The 20,766-nt window shown below is 35.0% G+C and overlaps 1 protein-coding gene across 1 annotated transcript; it reads right to left on the reverse strand.

Moving 5' to 3' along the window:
• Nucleotides 1-926: 926 nt before the first annotated feature.
• LOC136221807 (crossover junction endonuclease MUS81) lies at nt 927-14,525 on the reverse strand. The gene is made up of 15 exons (XM_066009232.1): nt 14,213-14,525; nt 13,162-13,250; nt 13,006-13,084; nt 12,838-12,924; nt 12,614-12,739; nt 11,695-11,929; nt 11,339-11,522; nt 11,134-11,255; nt 10,861-11,009; nt 9,274-9,331; nt 8,051-8,209; nt 6,881-6,960; nt 5,007-5,244; nt 2,687-2,773; nt 927-1,464 (listed from the first exon to the last, which is right to left on the reverse strand). Exons 1-15 carry the CDS (start codon nt 14,404-14,406, stop codon nt 1,354-1,356), a joined length of 1,998 nt encoding a protein of 665 aa, XP_065865304.1. The 5' UTR covers nt 14,407-14,525; the 3' UTR covers nt 927-1,353.
• Nucleotides 14,526-20,766: the final 6,241 nt, after the last annotated feature.

Genomic DNA, 20,766 nt, shown 5'->3' on the forward strand with positions numbered 1-20,766 from the left:
TTTATCATCTAAAAGGGTACGATTTTATCCCTAATATTGGTAGTCAAGAGCAATTTTACCCCTAACGTTGACAAGTTGGGTTAATGAGTTTGACAAAAAAAATTCAAATATTTCACCAAATTTAAAAATATTAATCTTCAACTCTATTATTAAATCACAGACATGCAATTAGTGCATAATAAGGAATAAAATATCTGCAGTTTATAATAATGACTGAAATTGATTCAACTTGCCAACTTTAGAGGTAAATTTTTTTTGGTTACTAACTTTAGAGGTAAATTTGCTCTTGGCTACCAACATTAGAAGTAAAATAACACTATTTTAGACGTTAAGGATAAAAATTGCTCCTGATTATAAACGTTAGAAATATTTTTGTACCTTATCTAAAAAAAAAAATATTGGTAGTAGATATGGTTAAAATGAAGATAAAGAGAAAAACAAATTATAGCTAGAAAACACATATTCAGTTCAATATGTCCATATGAAAATCTCCATAATTGTACCTAATGAAAATCAACGATACATTCAGTTTGATGCTTAAGAAAGTCAACAGTTCAATCCGATTCTGAATCTTTTTATTCAAGTATTTGATCTGGTTCAAAAATCTCCAACTTATTTGATCATTAAAAATGAGAATTTAAAAATCTCCAAAACTGTAACTAATGTAACTTAATAGTACAATGTGATTCGGTCGTAAAGAAAAAGTCAACAACCAATTCCGGATATTTTTATTCGAAAATTCATTTTAATTCAAGAATCTCGAAATCTTGTGCTCGGCCCTAGTTCTAACGGCAGCTTTGCTTTGGCTTGCAAAAACAAGTTTCATGATGTCTGATCACTTGTCAAACAAGTTCCAATTGTTCTAACAATAGATTTTAAAGTGTTCAGATACGAATGATAAACAACTACTGATAGCTATTTTTGAAAAGAAAATAAACTAGCATTTAACAATAATCAGTAACAACAAAGAGTAAACAGTAAATAACAACAGTTAGGCCGTAAAACGAATAAAAATTACCACAACAATATACATACTCATTGTCAATAATGATTTACATGAGCAACAAATGAAGCAAAAAGGTTTTGCTTGCAAGAAAAAACCGAGTTAGTTTCATCCTGTTTGATGTAAGAAAATCCGTCGTCCCCAATTCCCTATCCCCCAACCCGCCTCCCATTCAATTTATACTACGTGACACGTGTATCCTACTTTAACCCTATAACCCGAACTCGTAATCGTTCTTAACCACAATAGGATAAGTATATCACTTGTCATAAATTGAGTCGAAAACAGGTGAGAGAATAGAGAATAGAGAATCGGGGACAACAGATCTTCTTCCCCGTCGGAGCGACTTGTTATTGGTTATCGGCCCAAACCAATCTATAGATATTCCGGCTGGCTGTGGCAGTTATTGCATTATTACTCTGTTTCCTAAGCATCTCCTCTTGTGCACCAAGATCACCATCCTTCGAAAGAAAAAGGAAGAGAAAAACTTAATACATATTCAGCTATTTCAACTTGCACTCAAACGTTTAATGACCTTCTAAACTTTCAAAACGATCTTTTGATCCCCTTAACTCTGTAAATCGTATTATCGTGTCAGAAATTGATATTCCTACTTAATTGTCACAGCTAACCCCTTAGTAACTAGCAATTTAAGCAAGTTGAGGTCTCGAAAATGCTGCTTTAAGCAAGTTGAAGGAATTAATTGCATCGATAATCACTGAAGTTTGGAGTTAGGTTCAAAAGGTCACTGAACTTCATTTTGTTTCAAGAAAGTAACTAAACTTTCATTTTTATTTCAATAAAATCATTCCGTCCATTTCAGACAGAAAAAATCACCAATGACATGCCATATTTACTTAATTTAAGGTGCTGACATATTTACGTACACTGCTTGAAACTGTCATGTGGTAACAAAAAAGTATATATATTTTTATCTTTTTTTAGCTGTCCGGGGCATGTGGCTGTCATGTTATATATTGCAGAGTTCTTTCCAACTTGGTTGTCACGTCACTATTCAAGTGATTTTTTCTGTCTGAGTTGGTTGGAATGACTTTATTGAAATAAAAATGAAAGTTCAATGACTTTATTGAAACAAAATGAAGTTATCGACTAAACTCCAATGACCATCGGGGCAACTTACCCCTAGTTGAAGTGACGCAAAGATAATTCCAAACAAGTTGATTTGGCGGAAAAGTTAGTTTTGAAAGTTCGACAGAAACATTAAGGCTTAATACATCTGTCGCCCCTCTACTTGGCCCAAAACTCCAACTGCCCCCCTAAACTTTCAAAAATTCCAAATAACCTCATATTCTTGTCAAATTGCATCCGTAATTTCCTATTCTCATCGAATTGCATCCAATAACCCATTATTCTTTTCCAATTCCATTCAACAAACCTATTCTTGTACAATTGCATTCAATAAGCCCAAAACTTCAACCGCCCCCTGAACTTTCGAAAGTTCCTAATTAATTGTCTATTTGACATGTGGCGGATCGTGTCTACCGTTTTTTACATTCAACAAATTCTATTAAGAATTAGGGAGTTATTGAATACAATTGGACAAGAACAGAGATCGTTTCGAACTTTTAAAAGTTCAGGGTACGATTAAAGTTTCGGGCCAAGTATAGGCAACGGAAACATTAATTATCATATAAGAAGTTGGAGTAGCAAAGAAGAACTCACAAGAACAGAATAAGCTTGGGCTAGAGATAAAAGCGTTGGATACAGATCTACAACAGCAATGGCAATTTCTTCTGTTACGTGGGGGACCTGCACGCATATTTTCAAGATACAAGGACACTAATGTTAGCTTACAATTCTCAAACAGTCTAAAATTTGTTATTTTTTCCCCTGTACTTTAATTTCGGTACATTTGGCCCTATATTTGACCCCTCTACTACAGTTTTTTGGCACATTTAAACCCCTTACACTTTAATTTTTCGCAAAATTTTCCCTTAATTAAGGGTTCCAAAGCGTTACACAATTAGAGCATCTCCAATGGGGAGTGTTTAATGAGTGTTTGGTGAGGTGGAGGGCGCTTGGAGTACTGCTATGCATTGGAGAGATAAGAGGTGCTTATTCTTTTATGGCAATGTTGCCCTTTCTTGACGATTAGGGTTGTAAAAGATGCTCGACTGAGTTTGGCTTGATTTATAAACAAGCCAAGCTTCAGCACGGCGAAAGTTATGTTCAAAAGCTCGCGAGCAAGCTCGATTATAGGTTCATGAAATAGCTCATGAGCAAGCCCGATTATAATGTTCAGGAACACGCTCGCGAGCAAGCTTTGTTCGATTATTATATAAAAGGAAAATGTAAAACAAGGTAGTTTTGTATAAAATTTAGTTTTGTGTAGGTTTTAAAACTATTTAGTTTGGTGTTAAAAAATTTCAAATCAATATAATTAATGAACATAATTAATGAGTTGTTCGCGAACGAAGTTCATAAACTAAATTAACGAGCTGCTCGCGAGCAAAGCTCGTGAAAAGAACGTTGAGCTCGAGCTCATCAATTTTCTGACGAGCCGAGCCTTAGTAGGCAAAGCTCGGCTCGGCTCGGCTCGATTACAACCTTATTGACGATGTGTTAAATTTTGACAACCTTGTTTGCTTGCATTGGAGATGCTCTTAGAGAACAAATTTGACCACACGTCTTCTAACAACGTATGCAATACACTGCTTGCTCATAGAGCTGTTTGCAATGGGTTAACTTTTGAGAAAACGTAAAGTACGAGGATTGAACGTGATTAAAAATTAAAGTAGTAGGGCCAAACTGAAAAATTTTACAACGACAAAATTTAGCTTTTTCAAAAGGGTTTTGAAATGTTGTCAAATATACTGTATGCAGGAGCCATAGACATAATAAACCAGATTCGTCAATTTTAACCTAGGAAGCACCGAACTTATAGGAGGTTAATGTATGAGTGTCGAATACTCCGACACTCTGGGGACACATACCCAACACTCCAAAATAAGAGTCCCCTCTTTTTCTTTTTCTTTTTTATGGGGACACTTCAGGGACATTTCTGAAACACTTCGGGAACACGGCTTTTGAGTTAATTAAGTAGAATATTGAGGGTTTTTTAATAATTTCACAAAAAAGAGGGGTCGGTATATAAAAAAATATCAAAATCTAAAGAAAATAATATAGCAGCCGCCTCTTTTTTGGTAGTTTAAATAGTTTTAAGTATTAAATATTTCTTTTTGATGAATTAATGACTTATTATGTAGGGTAAATAATTTATTAGTCCCCTAGTTTTTACCTACAACACTGTTTAGCCCCCTATTTTGAAAAACACATTTTAAAGTCCCTATCTTTTAACAATATTAACCTTGTGGTCCTTTTATCTATTTTTTTATATTTTTAACCGAACATATCTTAGCTAGACAAAAGATATAACGGTTACAAGTCTAAAAAAACTAGACAAAAGGACCAAAAGGTTAATATTGGCAAAAGATATGGACCTTAAAATGTGTTTTTCAAAATAGAAGGACTAAACAGTATGTTAGGTAAAAACTAGGGGACTAATAAATTATTTACCCTATTATGTATGTTATTTATGGTTTAAAATGACTTATAAAATGTTATATATATACATATATTTGGCGTGTGCCCGTCGTACCGGTGTCTCATATTTTTTCATAAAACGTCATTTGCCGGACCCGCATCCGTACGAGTATTCATGTCAGTGCTTCCTTGATTTTGACTGAATTACATGGCCTAATACATATTCCATCCCTCCAACTTGCACCAAAACCCTAATGACCCCCTACACTATCAAAACGACCTTTCCACCCCTCAACTTGCTTAAACTGTCACGGCTAATCTCTTATTTCCACATGGCAGTACCGCACTCTACATGTCACAGGCAATTTAAGCAAATTGTGATGGCAGAAAGGTCAGTTTAAAGAAGTTGAGGTGGTAGAAAGGTCGTTTTGAGCAAGTTGAGGCGGCAGAAAAGTCGTTTTAAGCCAAAGTACATCCTGCTAACAAAAAATATCCATACCTGCATGAGCTGAACTGCAAACACATCACTGACTGTCATTCTCTCCAAGTCTTCACAGCTTTTGATAAAATCATCAAAAGGAGGACAGAATCCAGTACATGCAGGTCTATCCTCGAGCGTCTGAGATCGATAGTATTGGAAGATTGATCGAGTGAGATAAGCATACGTCTTCAGAGTATCACGCAAACAACTTGTTCTCTGCACATCAAATCCTTCCAGAATCTCTGTTGTAAAACAACTGCACAAAAAAGACATAAACAGTTCAAACTAGAAGACATTCAATCCGCAACTCGCATTGAGCGCAAAAAAAAGAGACAAATCAGAGATTCAAAACTTTGATTTCAAAGCACTTCACATTTCGGGAAATGTTTCGAAAACTGAAACTCTCAGAAACTTGTATTAAACGTTTCGGGTCATGTTTCTGTAATTTAAGAAAATTGAAAACTCGTTTCTTAGAATCTGAAAACTTGTTTCCTAGGATGTAATGTGTTTCCATAAGAGGTAGATCAAGGATAATCTCATGTTCAGTAAATCTCTAATATTTTTCTAAATCTCTTTTACAAGATTTCAGAATGAAAAATCTCTTTTTTTCCTCTATCACGTTATGTGACTTGTACGTAAAAAAGATTCATTTATATACAAAAAATAAAACCTACATCCTTATAATTTTAAAACTTTATAGATATAACCCTGTATTTTTATTATTAATACGTTTCTATTTCTTATATTTTTGGTGGGATAAAAAGTTTAAATTTTTTAACAGAAGTCCAGATTTAGTCCTAGCTTAAGACATGATGCAAATTTAACCCTAACGTTTCCAAGCAAGATTAAATTTTAGCCCAACGTTATCGAAAATTTGAACTGAAAATATGAGTTTATTGAGGGAAGAGGAAAATATGGTAGTGGATAGGACAGAGTGGAGGAAGAGAATTTGTGTCGCTGACAGGACTTAATTTCACGGTTTCGTATGACGGTTCATGTTAGCCGACCCTGAATCATTTCAGGACTAAGGCTTTGTTGTTGTCGAAAATTTGAAAAGACTGTTTTGACTGTTATTTAAGTATAACTTCAGACCTTCCAAATTTAGTGTGTTGCTAGCACAACAACAACAAAGCCTTAGTCCCGAAATCATTTGGGATCGGCTAACATAAACCATCATATAAAACCGTGAAATCTAGTCGTGTCAACGACATAAATTCTCTTTCTCCACTCCGTCCTATCCACTGCCATATTTTCCTCAATCCCCAACTCATATCACTCTCAATCACCTTCTTCCAAGTTTGCTTAGGTCTTCCTCTACCCCTCACCATTACATCCATTTGCCACTCTTCGGTCCTCTTAACCGGTGCATCAAGCGCTCTTCGTCTTACATGGTCAAACCACCTTAGTCGGTTTTCCCTCATTTTATTCTCAACATACGCATCTCCACCATCGTAAATATTTTAGTCGCAGTGTCTAAAATATTTACGATGTTACTAATATAGTTACAAATAACCAACAAAAAATGTACGAGAACTTACTTGGAAGGTCTGATGTGACGGTTAAATAAGTCAAACCAGTCTTTTCAAATTTTCGGTAAGGTAGCGCTAAAACTGATCTTCCTTGAAAACGTTAAGAGTTAAATTTAGAACATTTTGTGTGTTAGGGCTAAACTGCACTTCCCTTGAAACGTTAAGATTAAATTTAGCCAATATCCCCCTTTTTTTATAAATCTGTTTCCATTTGCATATAACATAGAATAAGTTATCTTGACTTTATCCATCAAAACCATCTCTGTTAATCATCAATTTTATAGGTAATCCAAAAGGCATAATGAGAACATAAATCTGAATCTGATCATTCAAACTATAAACTGAGCTTTAGAGAAAGCTTACGCTGTTTTAAGGCTTTCAGCTGCTTCAGAGGAATTAGGGTCACCTTCCACAAGATATATCAACTTCTTAAGTCCACATCGCTGCCAAAATGTCATAATGAAACACTAAAATCAAGGAACCAATTGACCATAAAGCTTAAGCTTATACGTAACGCTAATAAGTACTTTCTATTATCATGTTTGACAAACCCCCGCACGTAAATGTCCTTTGGGCTTACACGTGCACAACATAGGCTTATTTGAAATTCCATTAATAAATGGACTTGTCAAGATTTGAACCCTCGACCAGGAGTGTAAATGAGCTGAGCCGCTCAATAAAAACTCAACCGAATTTGTAAACGACCGAGCTTGAGCACAACGAAACTCGGTTCGGAAGCTCGTGAGTAGGCTCGGTTATAGGTTCATGAACAAACTCAATTTATAATGTTCATGAACAGGCTCGTTAGGAAGCTTGGTTCGATTATTTTTTCAATAATAGTATTTCTATAAAAGGGGAAGTGCAAAACTATGTAGTTTTATGTGAAATTTCAGTTTAGTAGGCGTCAAAACTACGTAGTTTTGTGTTAAAGAAATTTCTAATAAACAATAATTAATGAATTGTTCATGATTAAAGTTCATGAACAAAATTAACAAGTTGCCGGCGGGCAGCTCACAAACACGATATTGAGCTCGAGCTCGTCCATTTTCTGACAAGCTGAGCATGAGCATGCTAAAACTCGGCTCGGCTCAATGACAACCCGAGCCTCGACCACTTAGTCGTGATAAGTATGTCCTAGCCGAATAGGAGGGCTAAGAGGCTCTCATAACATGTTCAAATAACCATTTGCTCCAAAAGCTTAAACTTATAGGCAAAACTCATGAATAGCTTTCATTATTATATCTGACAAAGATCATGTCCTTACGAACCAAATTAGAAATCGTTTTTTCATCATTGTTAACAATCAAATTAATAGATTAATCAATGCTGAAAGACAAATTCAACATCAAGAATATTTGAACTCCACAATGATAATATGCCTAAACATACTTGCAAGGTTCACAGCCTATTTTAAATAATCAATTTTGTGGTTTGCAGACAAAAAATATCAAGTTTTAGAAATGTAAACCAAAGATCAAACCAATATAGCAAAAATTAATATAGATATAAATGAGAGAGAAGTAAGAATCTAACCAGAAGTCTTAGTTTCTGATCTTTGTAGCGGTTATCTCTAATTGATGAGCGCAGGTCATCAATTCTCTTCCGCTCAACAATATAATCAAGAACATATTCACTCTGCAGATACTTATGGCGAGCTATCCATATTCCATCTCCAACGGGCAACCGCCGCACCTGAGCATTGGAGAACATGCACATTTTAAAATCAGTCATACAAGTGAAATTTCAGCAAACATTTGCACATCCAGGAAAAACAAGGAGAAAAAAGAACATATAGGCTTAAATGCTTCAAACGTATGTTACATGGAAACGATAACGGATAAGGAAACCGAAACAGAAACGGGGCACATTTGTAATACGAATTGGAAACATGGGGAAAATGTTTAAATAATGAAAATACAAGGGTATATCTATAAATTTTTAAAATTATAAGGATGTGTGCTTAATCTTTTTATGCATACATTATAAGTCGCATAATAAACGAAAAAAAAAAAGATTGTTTCATTTTGAAAGCTAGTAGAAGATGATCTAGACAATATCATAGATTTAGTAATCATGTGATTAACATTGATCCACTTCTAAAAACACATTATATCCTAGAAAACAAAGTTTCCACATTTTAAGAATGAGTTTCCAATTTCCTTTAAATGCATAAACATGAGCCTAGGAAACGATATTTGTAAAAGGTATAGGAGTCAGAAACGTGGGGAAAATGTGTAAATAATAAAAATACAAGGGTGTATCTATAAATTTTTAAACTTGTAAGGATGTATGTTTAATCTTTTAATATACATTAAAAAATCTTACATAAAAGTCGCATAATAGACGGAAAAAAAGATTCTTTCATTTTGAAAGCTGGTAGATGATCTAGACAATATCAGAGATTAAGTAATCATGTGATTAACATTTATCTACTTCAAACACATTATATCCTAGAAAAAGTTTCCAATTTTAAGAATGAGTTACCAATTTCCTTAAAATACATAAACATGACCCCAAATGTTTCACACAAGTTTCCGAAACTCTCAAATACTTCAGGTGGTCTCAGTTTCGCACAAGGTCCTTCGTATGCTCATCTAACAGAAGATCAGTTATTGAAATTCTGAATCCAGAAAAGGCACAATATTTTTAAGCAGTTTTCAGTAAATTCAATCACAAAACCACAAAGTGAAGTAAGCCAGCAAATTGAAAAACACAATGAAGCATCAAAAGAAATTTCAAAGATCGAACAAGCTTACCTCTATTTTAATTCTATGTTCTTTGCAAATGCTCTCAATAAGTTTAGTGAACTTTGACCTGAAATCATAAAAGGTGCACGAAAATTAGGTTTCTGACGTAGCAAGCACAAAGCAAAACAGCTATGTACAAAGTGAAACTTGTGGATCTCGTCTTGTTTGGATTCTTATCACGTGTTGGACAACAAAAGTACAAAACAAAACAAAAAACAAATTGTGCAGCACTTGAATAGAATATTTGGAGTTTTCAATGATGTATGAAATTGGTAACTTGCCAACAGTAGGTCCTCAATTGCACCATATATGATGTTAGGGACAAGACAAAATGGTTCTTGGCCGACAACCATTAGGAGTAATTTTGTACCTTATCCCTAACCCAACTATAAAGTATGAGAAACTTGACGATGTTGAACATTGATTATATATAAAATATACATAAAAAAGTATCAATGGTAGTTTATCAAACCAAGAAGCATCTAGATATAAAGGCCTAATACATATGTTGCCCCCCTGTACTTGGCTCAAAATTTCAACTGTCCCCTTGAATTTACTAAGGTTCCAAATGGCCCCTATTCTTGTCCAATTGCATTCAATAGCCCCTATTTCTCAATAGAATATGTTAGATGCAGAAAATGGTAGACACACTGGCCACATGTCAAACTGTTTGTCATATGTGTCAAAAAGAAAATGCCAAATAGACAAATAATTAGGAACTTTTGAAAGTTCACGGGACACTTGAAGTTTTGGGGTTATTGAATGCAATTGGACAAGAATAGGGAGTTATTAAATGCAATTGGACAAAAATAGGGGGTTATTGAATGCAATTGGACAAGAATAGGAGGTTACTTAATGAAATTAGATAAGAATAGGGGTCATTTAGAACTTTTGAAAGTTTAGGAGGCAGTTGAAGTTTTGGACCAAGTAGAGGGGTGCAACATATGTATTAAGCCAGATATAAACAAAAAGAGCATATGAGATATTATATATAATATGACTGTCATGGAACCAATTGAACTAAAAGCTCGAGCTAATAGTTAAAAGTCCACTTCATATTAATATCTGAGACACCCCCACACGCGAATGCCCACTGGGCTTGAAGTGTGCACAACACATGCCCATACTACCATGTCCTGCAATTAAATCAACAAATGGGGCTGCCAAGAATCGAACCCTAGACCACTTTGTCAAACTGGCTCTGATACCATGACATGAAACCGTTTGAACTAAAAGCTCGAGCTAATAGTTAAAGGTCCACTTCATATTAATATCTGACAATGACTATTCACATCTAATAACTATGAACAGTAACACAAAGCAGTGCAATTCCTCCCCAATCTTATTGCAATCCGATACTATCCAAAAAGAAAACTTAGTCATGGAGACAGAAAGAAATTGTGAAACTTTTACAGTGACAAAGAGCAGATAATATAGTGAACTCTTAATCACAAGAAAAAGTAACAAACTTCGCACAGACCTTGTGAAAGAAAGTTCTATAATATTTTTCATAAAAATTTAATGACTTTAAATTCAACGTCATGTGGCTGAACAGACCTGCTAATTTGGAGCTAAGCAAAGTTCCAAGTTACTTACCCCTGAACAGCAAACTGCTCCCTGCTATCCAATATCAGGACTACTTCATACATATCTTCAAATCCTTCACCTAAACTCAAAGGCGGCATGCTTAACGCTTTCATCTTTGCTTCTAGGCCATTCAAACTTGGGTTTTTCATAGGGACATCCTACAGAATAATCAAAAGTAACATAATATTGATACTATGAAATGAACAGTTTTCACGGAAAGAAAAGAGACAATGGAGCGCTTTTCTAAATGATCTAAAATATTCATTTTAAGTGCATACATACAGTTGATGAGCAAGCTCTTAAGGTAAACGAGTCAGGTGCAGAGCGGCCAGGATATGAATTTAGCATATTTCCACTATCACATCTAGAATTCATCCGAACAACGGTCTCTTTACAAATAGCATCTAGAGATTAGAAAGACCCCGTTAAGATCTGAACTGTTAAAAAAAAATATAGGACCACGAGGCATTTAAAAGTAAGTTATTACCATCACTAGATTGGCGATCCTTTCTTCGATCTTGAGGCTCTAAATGATCACCGTAAACTTGATCTTCTTTAAGGCGACATAAAACTGCCATCCAGAGTGAAGAGATTTCCTTGTTTGGGGAAGTATCAGAAACTTCAGCGAAAGCACTAAGGACTTTTTCCTTAGAATATCCCATGCGCATCAACTGCAGTATGAGAGACCAAAATCTATATCAGAAAGCGTATAGCATCACAAAAAAAGGAAAGAACAACAACCTTATAATAAAAATTAATGCACCCTTGGATTAATTACGGTAACATAAGCTTTGGATATATTTGAACTAATAAATTCTACTTTAAAAATAGTGGAAATCACACCCTCTCAAGAGATTCAACGGGAACATCGATTGATTTCTTTTGCCTGCTTAAATCAACAGATGCAGATTTCACTGTTCTAGCTGAATCAGGCCGAGCATGCCCTAAGTCGGGCATGTTAATCCTGTCTAGATCAGTAGAACCTTCTATGTTACCTAAACCCTCTTTAGGATCCAGCAGACGAGCCCTCATGAGACACTCACGAGCCACTTCATTCCCAGCCTCAGTCAGCATATACCTGAAAAAGACATGTAAATTGCATAAGTTATTAGGTTGGTGGTTCAAATGTGAGAAGATAAGTAGTCAAGACACAAGTATAAAGCAGATATTCGAGTTGTGATGTAAATTATTTTTAAAAAATCATAAAAATAGAGCATTGAGCCAAAATTAACCAAAAATTACACACAAAATAATGTCGCAAAAACTTCACATTTGTGTGTACTACATCGGTAAAAAAGTAAAGTTTGCATATCTTAGTAAACTCTCAACATATGTTTCATTTCCGTTTTCACTACAGTTTCCTAGCTTTTTTTTTAGAAATCACATTTCCCGGTGTCCATTTCCGTTTCCATTTCAGATTCCACTTCCATTTCCGTGCAACGTAGCTCTATACAACAGCAGTCGAAGATCATTAAGAGTTGTGTTTGGGATGATGGTTTAAAAGAGTATAAAGCAGGTTCTTCAATGTTTAGTACATCAATCAAAGCACCATGCTCTTAGAGTTCTGCTTGTTCTTAGGAGACACATCTCGCTTTACCTCTGGCACTTCTTATTATATGTTTAAGCACATCTAGGGACTCTTTCGATAAACTTGAATTTCTTATCTTACAATTCAATTTTGATGGAAAAAAAAAAAGGAACAATCTACTACTAAAAAAATGAAAACCATATAAAACGAAATTATGGAATTATAAATGCCTACTTTGCTGGACAACTAGATTTAGCAACTAATCCTTTACTTATCAGCGTCTTCATGCAGCTCCACCCAGTATACCATTCCCTAGCAGAACTCCCAAATTGTCCCGGTTTACCTTTTCCTTTGTCCGGCCTGAGAACACAAACCCAATTCTGAAGGCATCAACATACTTCAATTAATAGTTTAAACAAAGAATAAGTATGCTCAAAGGAGTAGGAACAACTACATACATAATAGGAGCCCGAGATAGTCCACTAGCTTCAGCTGCATCAATAAGCTCCTGTTTACGCATAAATTCATTTTCGTTTGAAGTCTCCCTATTACAAGATATATTCAACTGATTCATCAGAAATATTTCAAAAACTTAAACAAAAATACCAGGTAAAGAGATTAACTACCTGTAAAGGGTAATCAGCAAGGCATATGTCACAGAATTCTTTTGTGGGACATAACTTTTCTTTCCCTTGGCTTTTTTACCTGAATGACTAAATAATCATTTGATTATGAAACAAAAAATTAGGCAAACTATGAAGTGCAAGTGGGATTTTCGGTACCCTTTCCAGTCAAGTCTTCCGGTTCAGAACTTCCCGAACCACTATCGAAAAACCCTTGCATTAGCTTCAGTATCCACTTACCAACACCCCTATTACATGGATACAACCACATTATTCGAGAACATAAATTTATCGAAACAAAAGGAATAATTGGGATTCCAAAAATTGATGTAACTCCTATACATAGACACAACCACATTATTCGAGAACAGAAATTTTTCGAAACAAAATGAATAATTGGGATTCCAAAAATTAATATAACTCCTTCAACAATACTTATTATATGGGAGTATTTCTTAATTTGGAAATATAAGTCGATTGAAATCCTCAAACTCAAACTATCCAGGATAACAAACGAATAAATGGAGAAAGAAGCTGAAAGTGTGTGAAAGTACATGAAAGTTAGGAATAGTTTGTTCCTAAGTTGCAAATTTCATCAAGTTTAAGTCCCAAATATACCATAAATGCCAAAAATAGGTTACTAATCACTCCAACACACTCATAGACTTGGATTTGCTCAGATAGCATCTTCTGCTTGTGAAATCTGTGTTGAAATCACAAAAAACAACTTCTGCCTGACTATACTTGAAAATCCTCAAAAGTGATATTAATGAAATTTTCTATCTATCCACCAAAAAGTATGTAACCAAAACCCTAAAAATCCTTACTTCGCTAGATATGACTAATCTATCCAGAAATCAAAGATGTCAAAACACACACAGAGCAACGACACACTCAATTTCGAGCCAGAAACAGGAAATTCGCACTATATTACTGCTACAATGTGAAGGTACATACATGAAATGGGCTAATTTAACATCTTAAAAGACACATAGTGCTTGCCAACCTGAAATCAAACATGTCAAAACACACAGAGAGCAAAGACACACTCAATTCCGAGCCAGAAACATGAAATTCACAATATATTACTGCTACAATGTGAATATAGATACATGAAATGCGCTAATTTAACATCTTAAAAGACACATAATGCTTGGCAACCTGAAAGCCTAAAACAATTCAAATTGTTATCGAGCAGAAGAACACATACTTGATCTGAGATAATTCCTTAAGCGTTTGGATGGGATCCTTTGCGCAGCAGATGCTATTGTAAGCCTTAGATAGAGTCTTGTCAATGTTTTCCGATATCCCTTTGGGCTTATCGGCGAGTTCTTGCCTCTTTTGAAGCATATATGAGGCGAGCTCTACGTTTCCGGGGCATAATACCCGCTTCTGATTCTCCATTTGAAGAATTTAGATGGTTGGGATTTCTGGGTTTTACTGGATTCAAGAAATCATGGGCAGAACCGAGGGTTTTTTTGATCGAGTGAGAGTGAGTGGGGAAGATGGAGATCGCGCCAGGTTTCTCAACGTCAGTGGAGTTCAAAATGTGGGCCGAGCCAACTTCCTCCTTTTTATTCATAGCCCAAGGGCCCTTTCACTAATTCAATTAGTTTGGATAAGGTATAATTTCTTAAACGAAAACACGATTTATATAGACATGACATGATTGATTCGAAATTCATTTTTCTTATCTTCATATTATATATATAAATATATATTTATATATATATATATATATGATGTAACATAATTTTGATATGATCCGGAATTGCCTCCTTTGAGTATAAACATAGTCTATGTAGGGAAGAAAATCTGCGTGTCATATTAATTATCGTACTAGTGTCGAATGCATTAACTCTAATCTAAAATAAAAAAAAAAGGAAAATTATAAAACTGGGTCAAATGGGAAGCCCATTTACATATTTAACTCATCCACTCAACCTACTACATATCTAGACTGATTTTGTGTGACTTTCCCATAATACCCTTAACCTTCCCACTTCCACCACTCGCGAACCGTCGCTCCTCCTATCTCTTTGGTTATGCGAAAAGTTGCTCCTGCATTAATGATTTCAAGACTTTTGATCTTCCTTTCTTCCTTTAAATTGCACGAAATCTGCACCATTTAGTCAAAATCACAATGAATTTCTCTTTTTCCTCTCTTCATCTCTTGATTCTGCAACTTCCCAACCCTAGAAAACGAAGCCATGGTTTTTCATCTTCCTGTTCGTTGCTTGGTTTCTTTCTTCTTGTTACCATCAAAGAAATGGTTTTTCTACGTTATTTACTTCGTTCTTCCCATGTTATCATATTGTTATTGTCGCTTTTGGGGGTGAAAGGGGCGAAAAATGTAAGTATCTGTTTTTTTCTGCGTTTTTTCATGAATTCACTTCGCAATCGATGGTTTCGCGAAGCTTTGCGAAGAGAACGAGCCTGGGAAAGTGACGATCTACTTCGTGAATCGATGATTTCGCGAAGATCTGCGAAGAGAAAGAGTCTGAAATGTATGGATCTACCTCGCGAATCGATTAGTTCGCGAAGTCTGCGAATAGATCCTCACGTTTCAGACCTCGCAGACTTCGCGAAAGCATCGATATTCGATGTAGATAGTCACGTTTCAAACCTCGCAGACTTCGCGAAAGCATCGATATGCGAAGTAAAATCACCTCTTTCCCTGCACATTTACATTCGCATGCTTCGCTAATCTTCATTTCGCGAAGCCAAAATCATCTTTTTCCCTACCTAACACGATTAATTTTTTCTGTAGATGATTGAATACGTAACATCCCTTTCTGGAAGGCGGCGTACTGGGCTGCAGGGGAGATGATTTTCCTTCCTGTATAGGGATGAACTTCCCCAAGATTGACACATTCACTCCTAAAGTGGTTGGTTAGGAGAGGTTGTGTCAATCTTGGGGTGCACCATGGGACACGTCCATCCCATGGTGCCAATCTTCAAAGTGAACCTAACTAATCCGGTACCAATTTTAAATCGGATGAGTAATCTTGGTGTGCACCGTGGGACATGTCCATCCCAAAAGGTCTGGAAGTACAGACCTTCTGGGATGAGAAATGGAAGTCCAGACCTTTTGAGATGGATGTGTCACATGGTGCACACCAAGATTACTCATCTATTTCAAGATTGGTACCGGATTAGTTAGGTTCACTTTGAAATGATTAGTTAGTAGAGTTCATTGTGGCAATCTTGTTGTAAATTTTGATAATGTTATGATTTGAATGTTGTTATTGTGGCAATCTTGTTGTAAATTTTGATAATGTTATGATTTTAATGTTAGAATCTGTTGTTGTTTGCCATTTTTTGTTATATACCACTTCACGAATTAGCTTCAAAACATATCCAGCATTCGCATATGCGAACTAAATTCATCAAGCAAAACAAACTTCAGCTTCGCATATGCGAACTAAATTCATTAAGTAAATCCAAACATTAGCTTCGCAGGCTTCGCATATGGTCGAATATGCGAAGTCAGACGGGATGGAGACAGACGCGCATAAATATTGAGGGTATTATGGGAAAGTCACACAAAATCAGTCTAGATATGTAGTATGATGAGTAAATGGGTTAAATATGTAAATGGGCCTCCCATTTGACCCAGTTTTGTAATTTTCCTTAAAAAAAATTGTATCATAATCGTGTAAATTTAATTGGACTAGTATTTCCAGCTCACACGTAATTTTACTTTTTATCTATATTAACAGTGGCATTTAAAAATATAGGATGATATAATAATACTTCTAACCATATTAAAAAACATATGTGATGTAAAAAAAATATTAACTAAAATAATACATAATTTTTAAAAATATATATATCAAATAAAAAAATTATTTATAATTCAAATCAAATTAATTCAAATTTAAATTTAAAAATTGATTAAATTTTTATAGAAGTTTTATTAAAAGCCAAAAAAAATTCCACACTCTAATAATATATCATGTGTTCTTTTTTAAATATTATATCACTTTCTTTTAATTTGAAAATTTTCTTTAAAAAATAAATGAGAATACAATAAAAAAAAATCCAAAGTTAATTTAATACACTCTTAGAGAATATTTTAAAATTATATATATATATATATATATAGCAAATGGTGTAAATTAATCCACATGGCATTATTAGTGAAATATGAGTTACCACCCGGTAATCAAGATCCACATGGTATCATCATAAAGTATTAGTTATCCACAAAGACTTAGTCACAATCTAGGGGATAATATTGGTATTGCCAAGATCAACTCATTGCAACACAATCACATCCACCGCAAATCATGAACCTAGCAGACTTGATGAAAATAGAATCTCGCCTAGTGGATACACGTCCGCTTATCAATTGGTGGCAGATATCCTTGTACACTCCAAGCCTAATCCTATAAGATTTTACAACAACAAAATAAAGCCTCATTGCACGTAATGTGATACACCAAGACACAAAGAAAACATGTTACAAGAACATGGTTACCCTCTAAATTACACACATAGGTCATAAATAAAAATAGATCAAATGCCTTGACAAACTAAGTTGTTAGTCCTAATAATTTTGAGAATGTTGACAATGATCTTGAAGATAAAAGCAGATTTTCAGTAACAGTCAATCTAGATCCACAATATTATACACTTATTAAGGATCAATATCACCAATTGATGAACTTGCTTCCTTCGAGCTCCAATCGCAACAATAAGACTATAATTCGCTATAGATTACAGATAAAAGTGAGTGAATATGGTGTGCACAATAATGGGGCCAATTTCAGCACTTGTCTTAACTATTTTCGTATTATTCTAAGCACCACTTTCAATTATTCCACTACAAATATATGAATTATGGACGCAGGTGCCACTGATCACATAGTTTGTGATCTCAAGTTTTTCAAATCCTACAAACCAATTGAAGGTTGTAGAGTTCAATTGCCAAATGGAAATTCTGTCGCGGTTTCCTATATTGGCATAGTCATTTTCCAGTCAAATCTTGTTCTTGGTAATGTACTTCACGTGCCAATGTTTAGCTACAATCTTATATCCACTAGTAAACTCACAACTACAAACAAGATATGCATCATAGTGAGTAGTGATTGTTGTGCCGTATAGGATCGTATAAGGAATGTGATGATTAGTTATGCTAAGGAGACATGGGGCGTATATCACTTAGTTCAATCAAATACGTTCATTTTGACAGATTCTACAGTTTTAAGATCCTCAATTACTAATGGTTACATTTTGCACAAGAGACTTGGTCATCCATCTTCACAGAGGGTGAAGAGGTCGGAAAGTTTTATTTCCAATTGTAACTTTAAACATCTAAATCCTTGTGATGTATGTTAATTATATAGACAGCAGAAATTACCATTTTCATTTAGTAGCATTATTTATGCATCCGTTTTTTACGCGATTCATGTTGACATATGAGGGCTGATTAATAACTCGTTTACATATCGACATTATTTTTTAACAGTAGTTGATGATCACAACAAATATACTTGGGTTTCATTAATGAAAACCAAATAAGAGGTTATAGCTTTGCTGCAAAATTTATGTGGTTATGCAGGTGCATAATTTTATAAGCAGATTAAAGTAGTAAGGTCAGATAATGGCTTGTGATTCCACATGCTAGAATACTACATTGTCATGATTCATCAAAGAACTTGTCTCGAGACACCTCAGTAAAATGACACTGTTAAGAGAAAGCACCAAGATATTATGAATGTTATTAGGACTTTGTTATTGTATGTTCACTACCTAAAAACATTTGGCCATTTGCAGCTAATCATGTTGTGTACTTAATCAACAAATTGCTTGTTACATCAATAGGCAAGCACACCCCCATTTTATAAACTACATCAAAGTCACCCAGATATCACAAACTTTATGATATGCATCCATTATTGAACATAGGAAAATTAAGTTGGCTGATAGGGCCCTCAAATGTGTCCATCTTGGTTTTATGCCAGGGGTCAAAGGCTATAGACTACTAGATTTGGCCACACATATAATTTTTATCTTTAGAGATGTGAAATTTTATGAGAATACATTCCCATTTCACAATACTTCATCATTGCCAACCATATCAACCTATAATGAGGATGAGTTGGATACCTTGCATGCTTTTGTTCCAGATGAGGAGAGTGAAATTAGAGATGAAGTGGTCGTGGAGCCACCAATAGAGGTCCCTAATCTAGATGTCGATCACACAAAAATTCAATTGGGCATAGTTGAGGATGTTTAGCCTATAAATGTTACACTAATAAGAAGGCCATCTAAGGCCAAAAAAACACAATCAAATTACCTTCAAGATTATCATACTTCTTACAGTTCAGTACCAGTCATACATAATACACCACACCCATTGCATAATCATTTTTCTTACTACAACCTGTCTCAATCAAAACAAACTTTTTCCATTAATATTTATTGTCACGTAGAACCTATGAGTTATGCAGAAGCCTCGGTTGACCCTAGATGGCAGGAAGTAACGAACAAGGAGATTTTGGCCTTGACGACTAATGATACTTGAGAAATCAATACATTACCACCAAGACATGCACCTATAGGCTGCAGATGGGTTTATAGAATCAAATACAAGAGCAATAGGAGCGTTGAAATATTTAAGGCATGTTTAGTTACCAAGGGATTCACACAGATGGGATGTATTAATTTCAATGATATTTTTGTATCAATGGCTAAGTTCACTACTATTAGAACTATGTTGGTAATTGCAACTATCAAAGGATGGAACCTTGAGCAACTTAACATCAATAATGCTTACCTCCATAGAGACTTGGAGGAGGAGATTTACATGTCATCGCTATGAGGAATTACTTCTTTCGTGCAAAATTCAGTTCGCAAGTTGAAGAAATCGCTTTATAGTTTGACACAAGTAGGCATGCAATAAATTAAAAACTCATAGTAATCATCAAGCATTTTGGTTTCATACACTTTGATCCTTCAATTTTTGTCAAAATACAAGGTAATCATCTCACAACTCTACTGGTATATATAGATGGCGTAATTTTGGCTGGAAGTGACATGACTAGTATCAAGGATACTAAGAGTTATTTGCACATTCAATTTAGCATCAAGGACGTGGGGCCTTTGCATTTATTTGTTGGCTTTGAATTTGATATATCCCAAAAAGGCATACACACGTGCTAAAGAAAATACATACTTGAACTCCTTTAAGAAACTGATTTCCTTAGTTGTAAACCTACTCTTACACCTGTCATCCCAAATCATAAACCCTCACCTTCCAATATACCTCTGCCTAATATTATATTACACATAAACTTATTGGTAAGTTGTTCTATGTGACCCCTACCACGCTTAAAATATCTTACATTATCAATAATCTTTCCCACCACCTTAGTCATCCAACCACATATGATCTCTCAAGGGCTCATCAAGTTCTTATATACTTGCAGGGTTCTTTATGTCTTGTTCTTCCCAGTTCAAAACAATTTCAGGTTTAAGCTTTTCCGAATCAAACTGGGCCACATGTCCTGAAACAAAGCCCATCACATGTTATATAGTTTTCTAGGCAATGTATTAATCTTATAGAGGTCCAAAAAACAAAATATTGTGTCCAGGTCTTTCTCCCGAGGTAGAATACAAGATAATGGCTTCAGTTTCATGTGAGTTATAATGGATTCTTTTCTAGTTGAGGGATATGCACTTCTCCCATCCAACCTCAACAGTCTTGTTTTGTGACAACACTTCTGCGATTCACACAACTCATAAACCAGTCTTTCA

The sequence above is a fragment of the Euphorbia lathyris genome, chromosome 3, assembly GCF_963576675.1.
Source record: "Euphorbia lathyris chromosome 3, ddEupLath1.1, whole genome shotgun sequence".
NCBI lineage: Eukaryota > Viridiplantae > Streptophyta > Magnoliopsida > Malpighiales > Euphorbiaceae > Euphorbia > Euphorbia lathyris.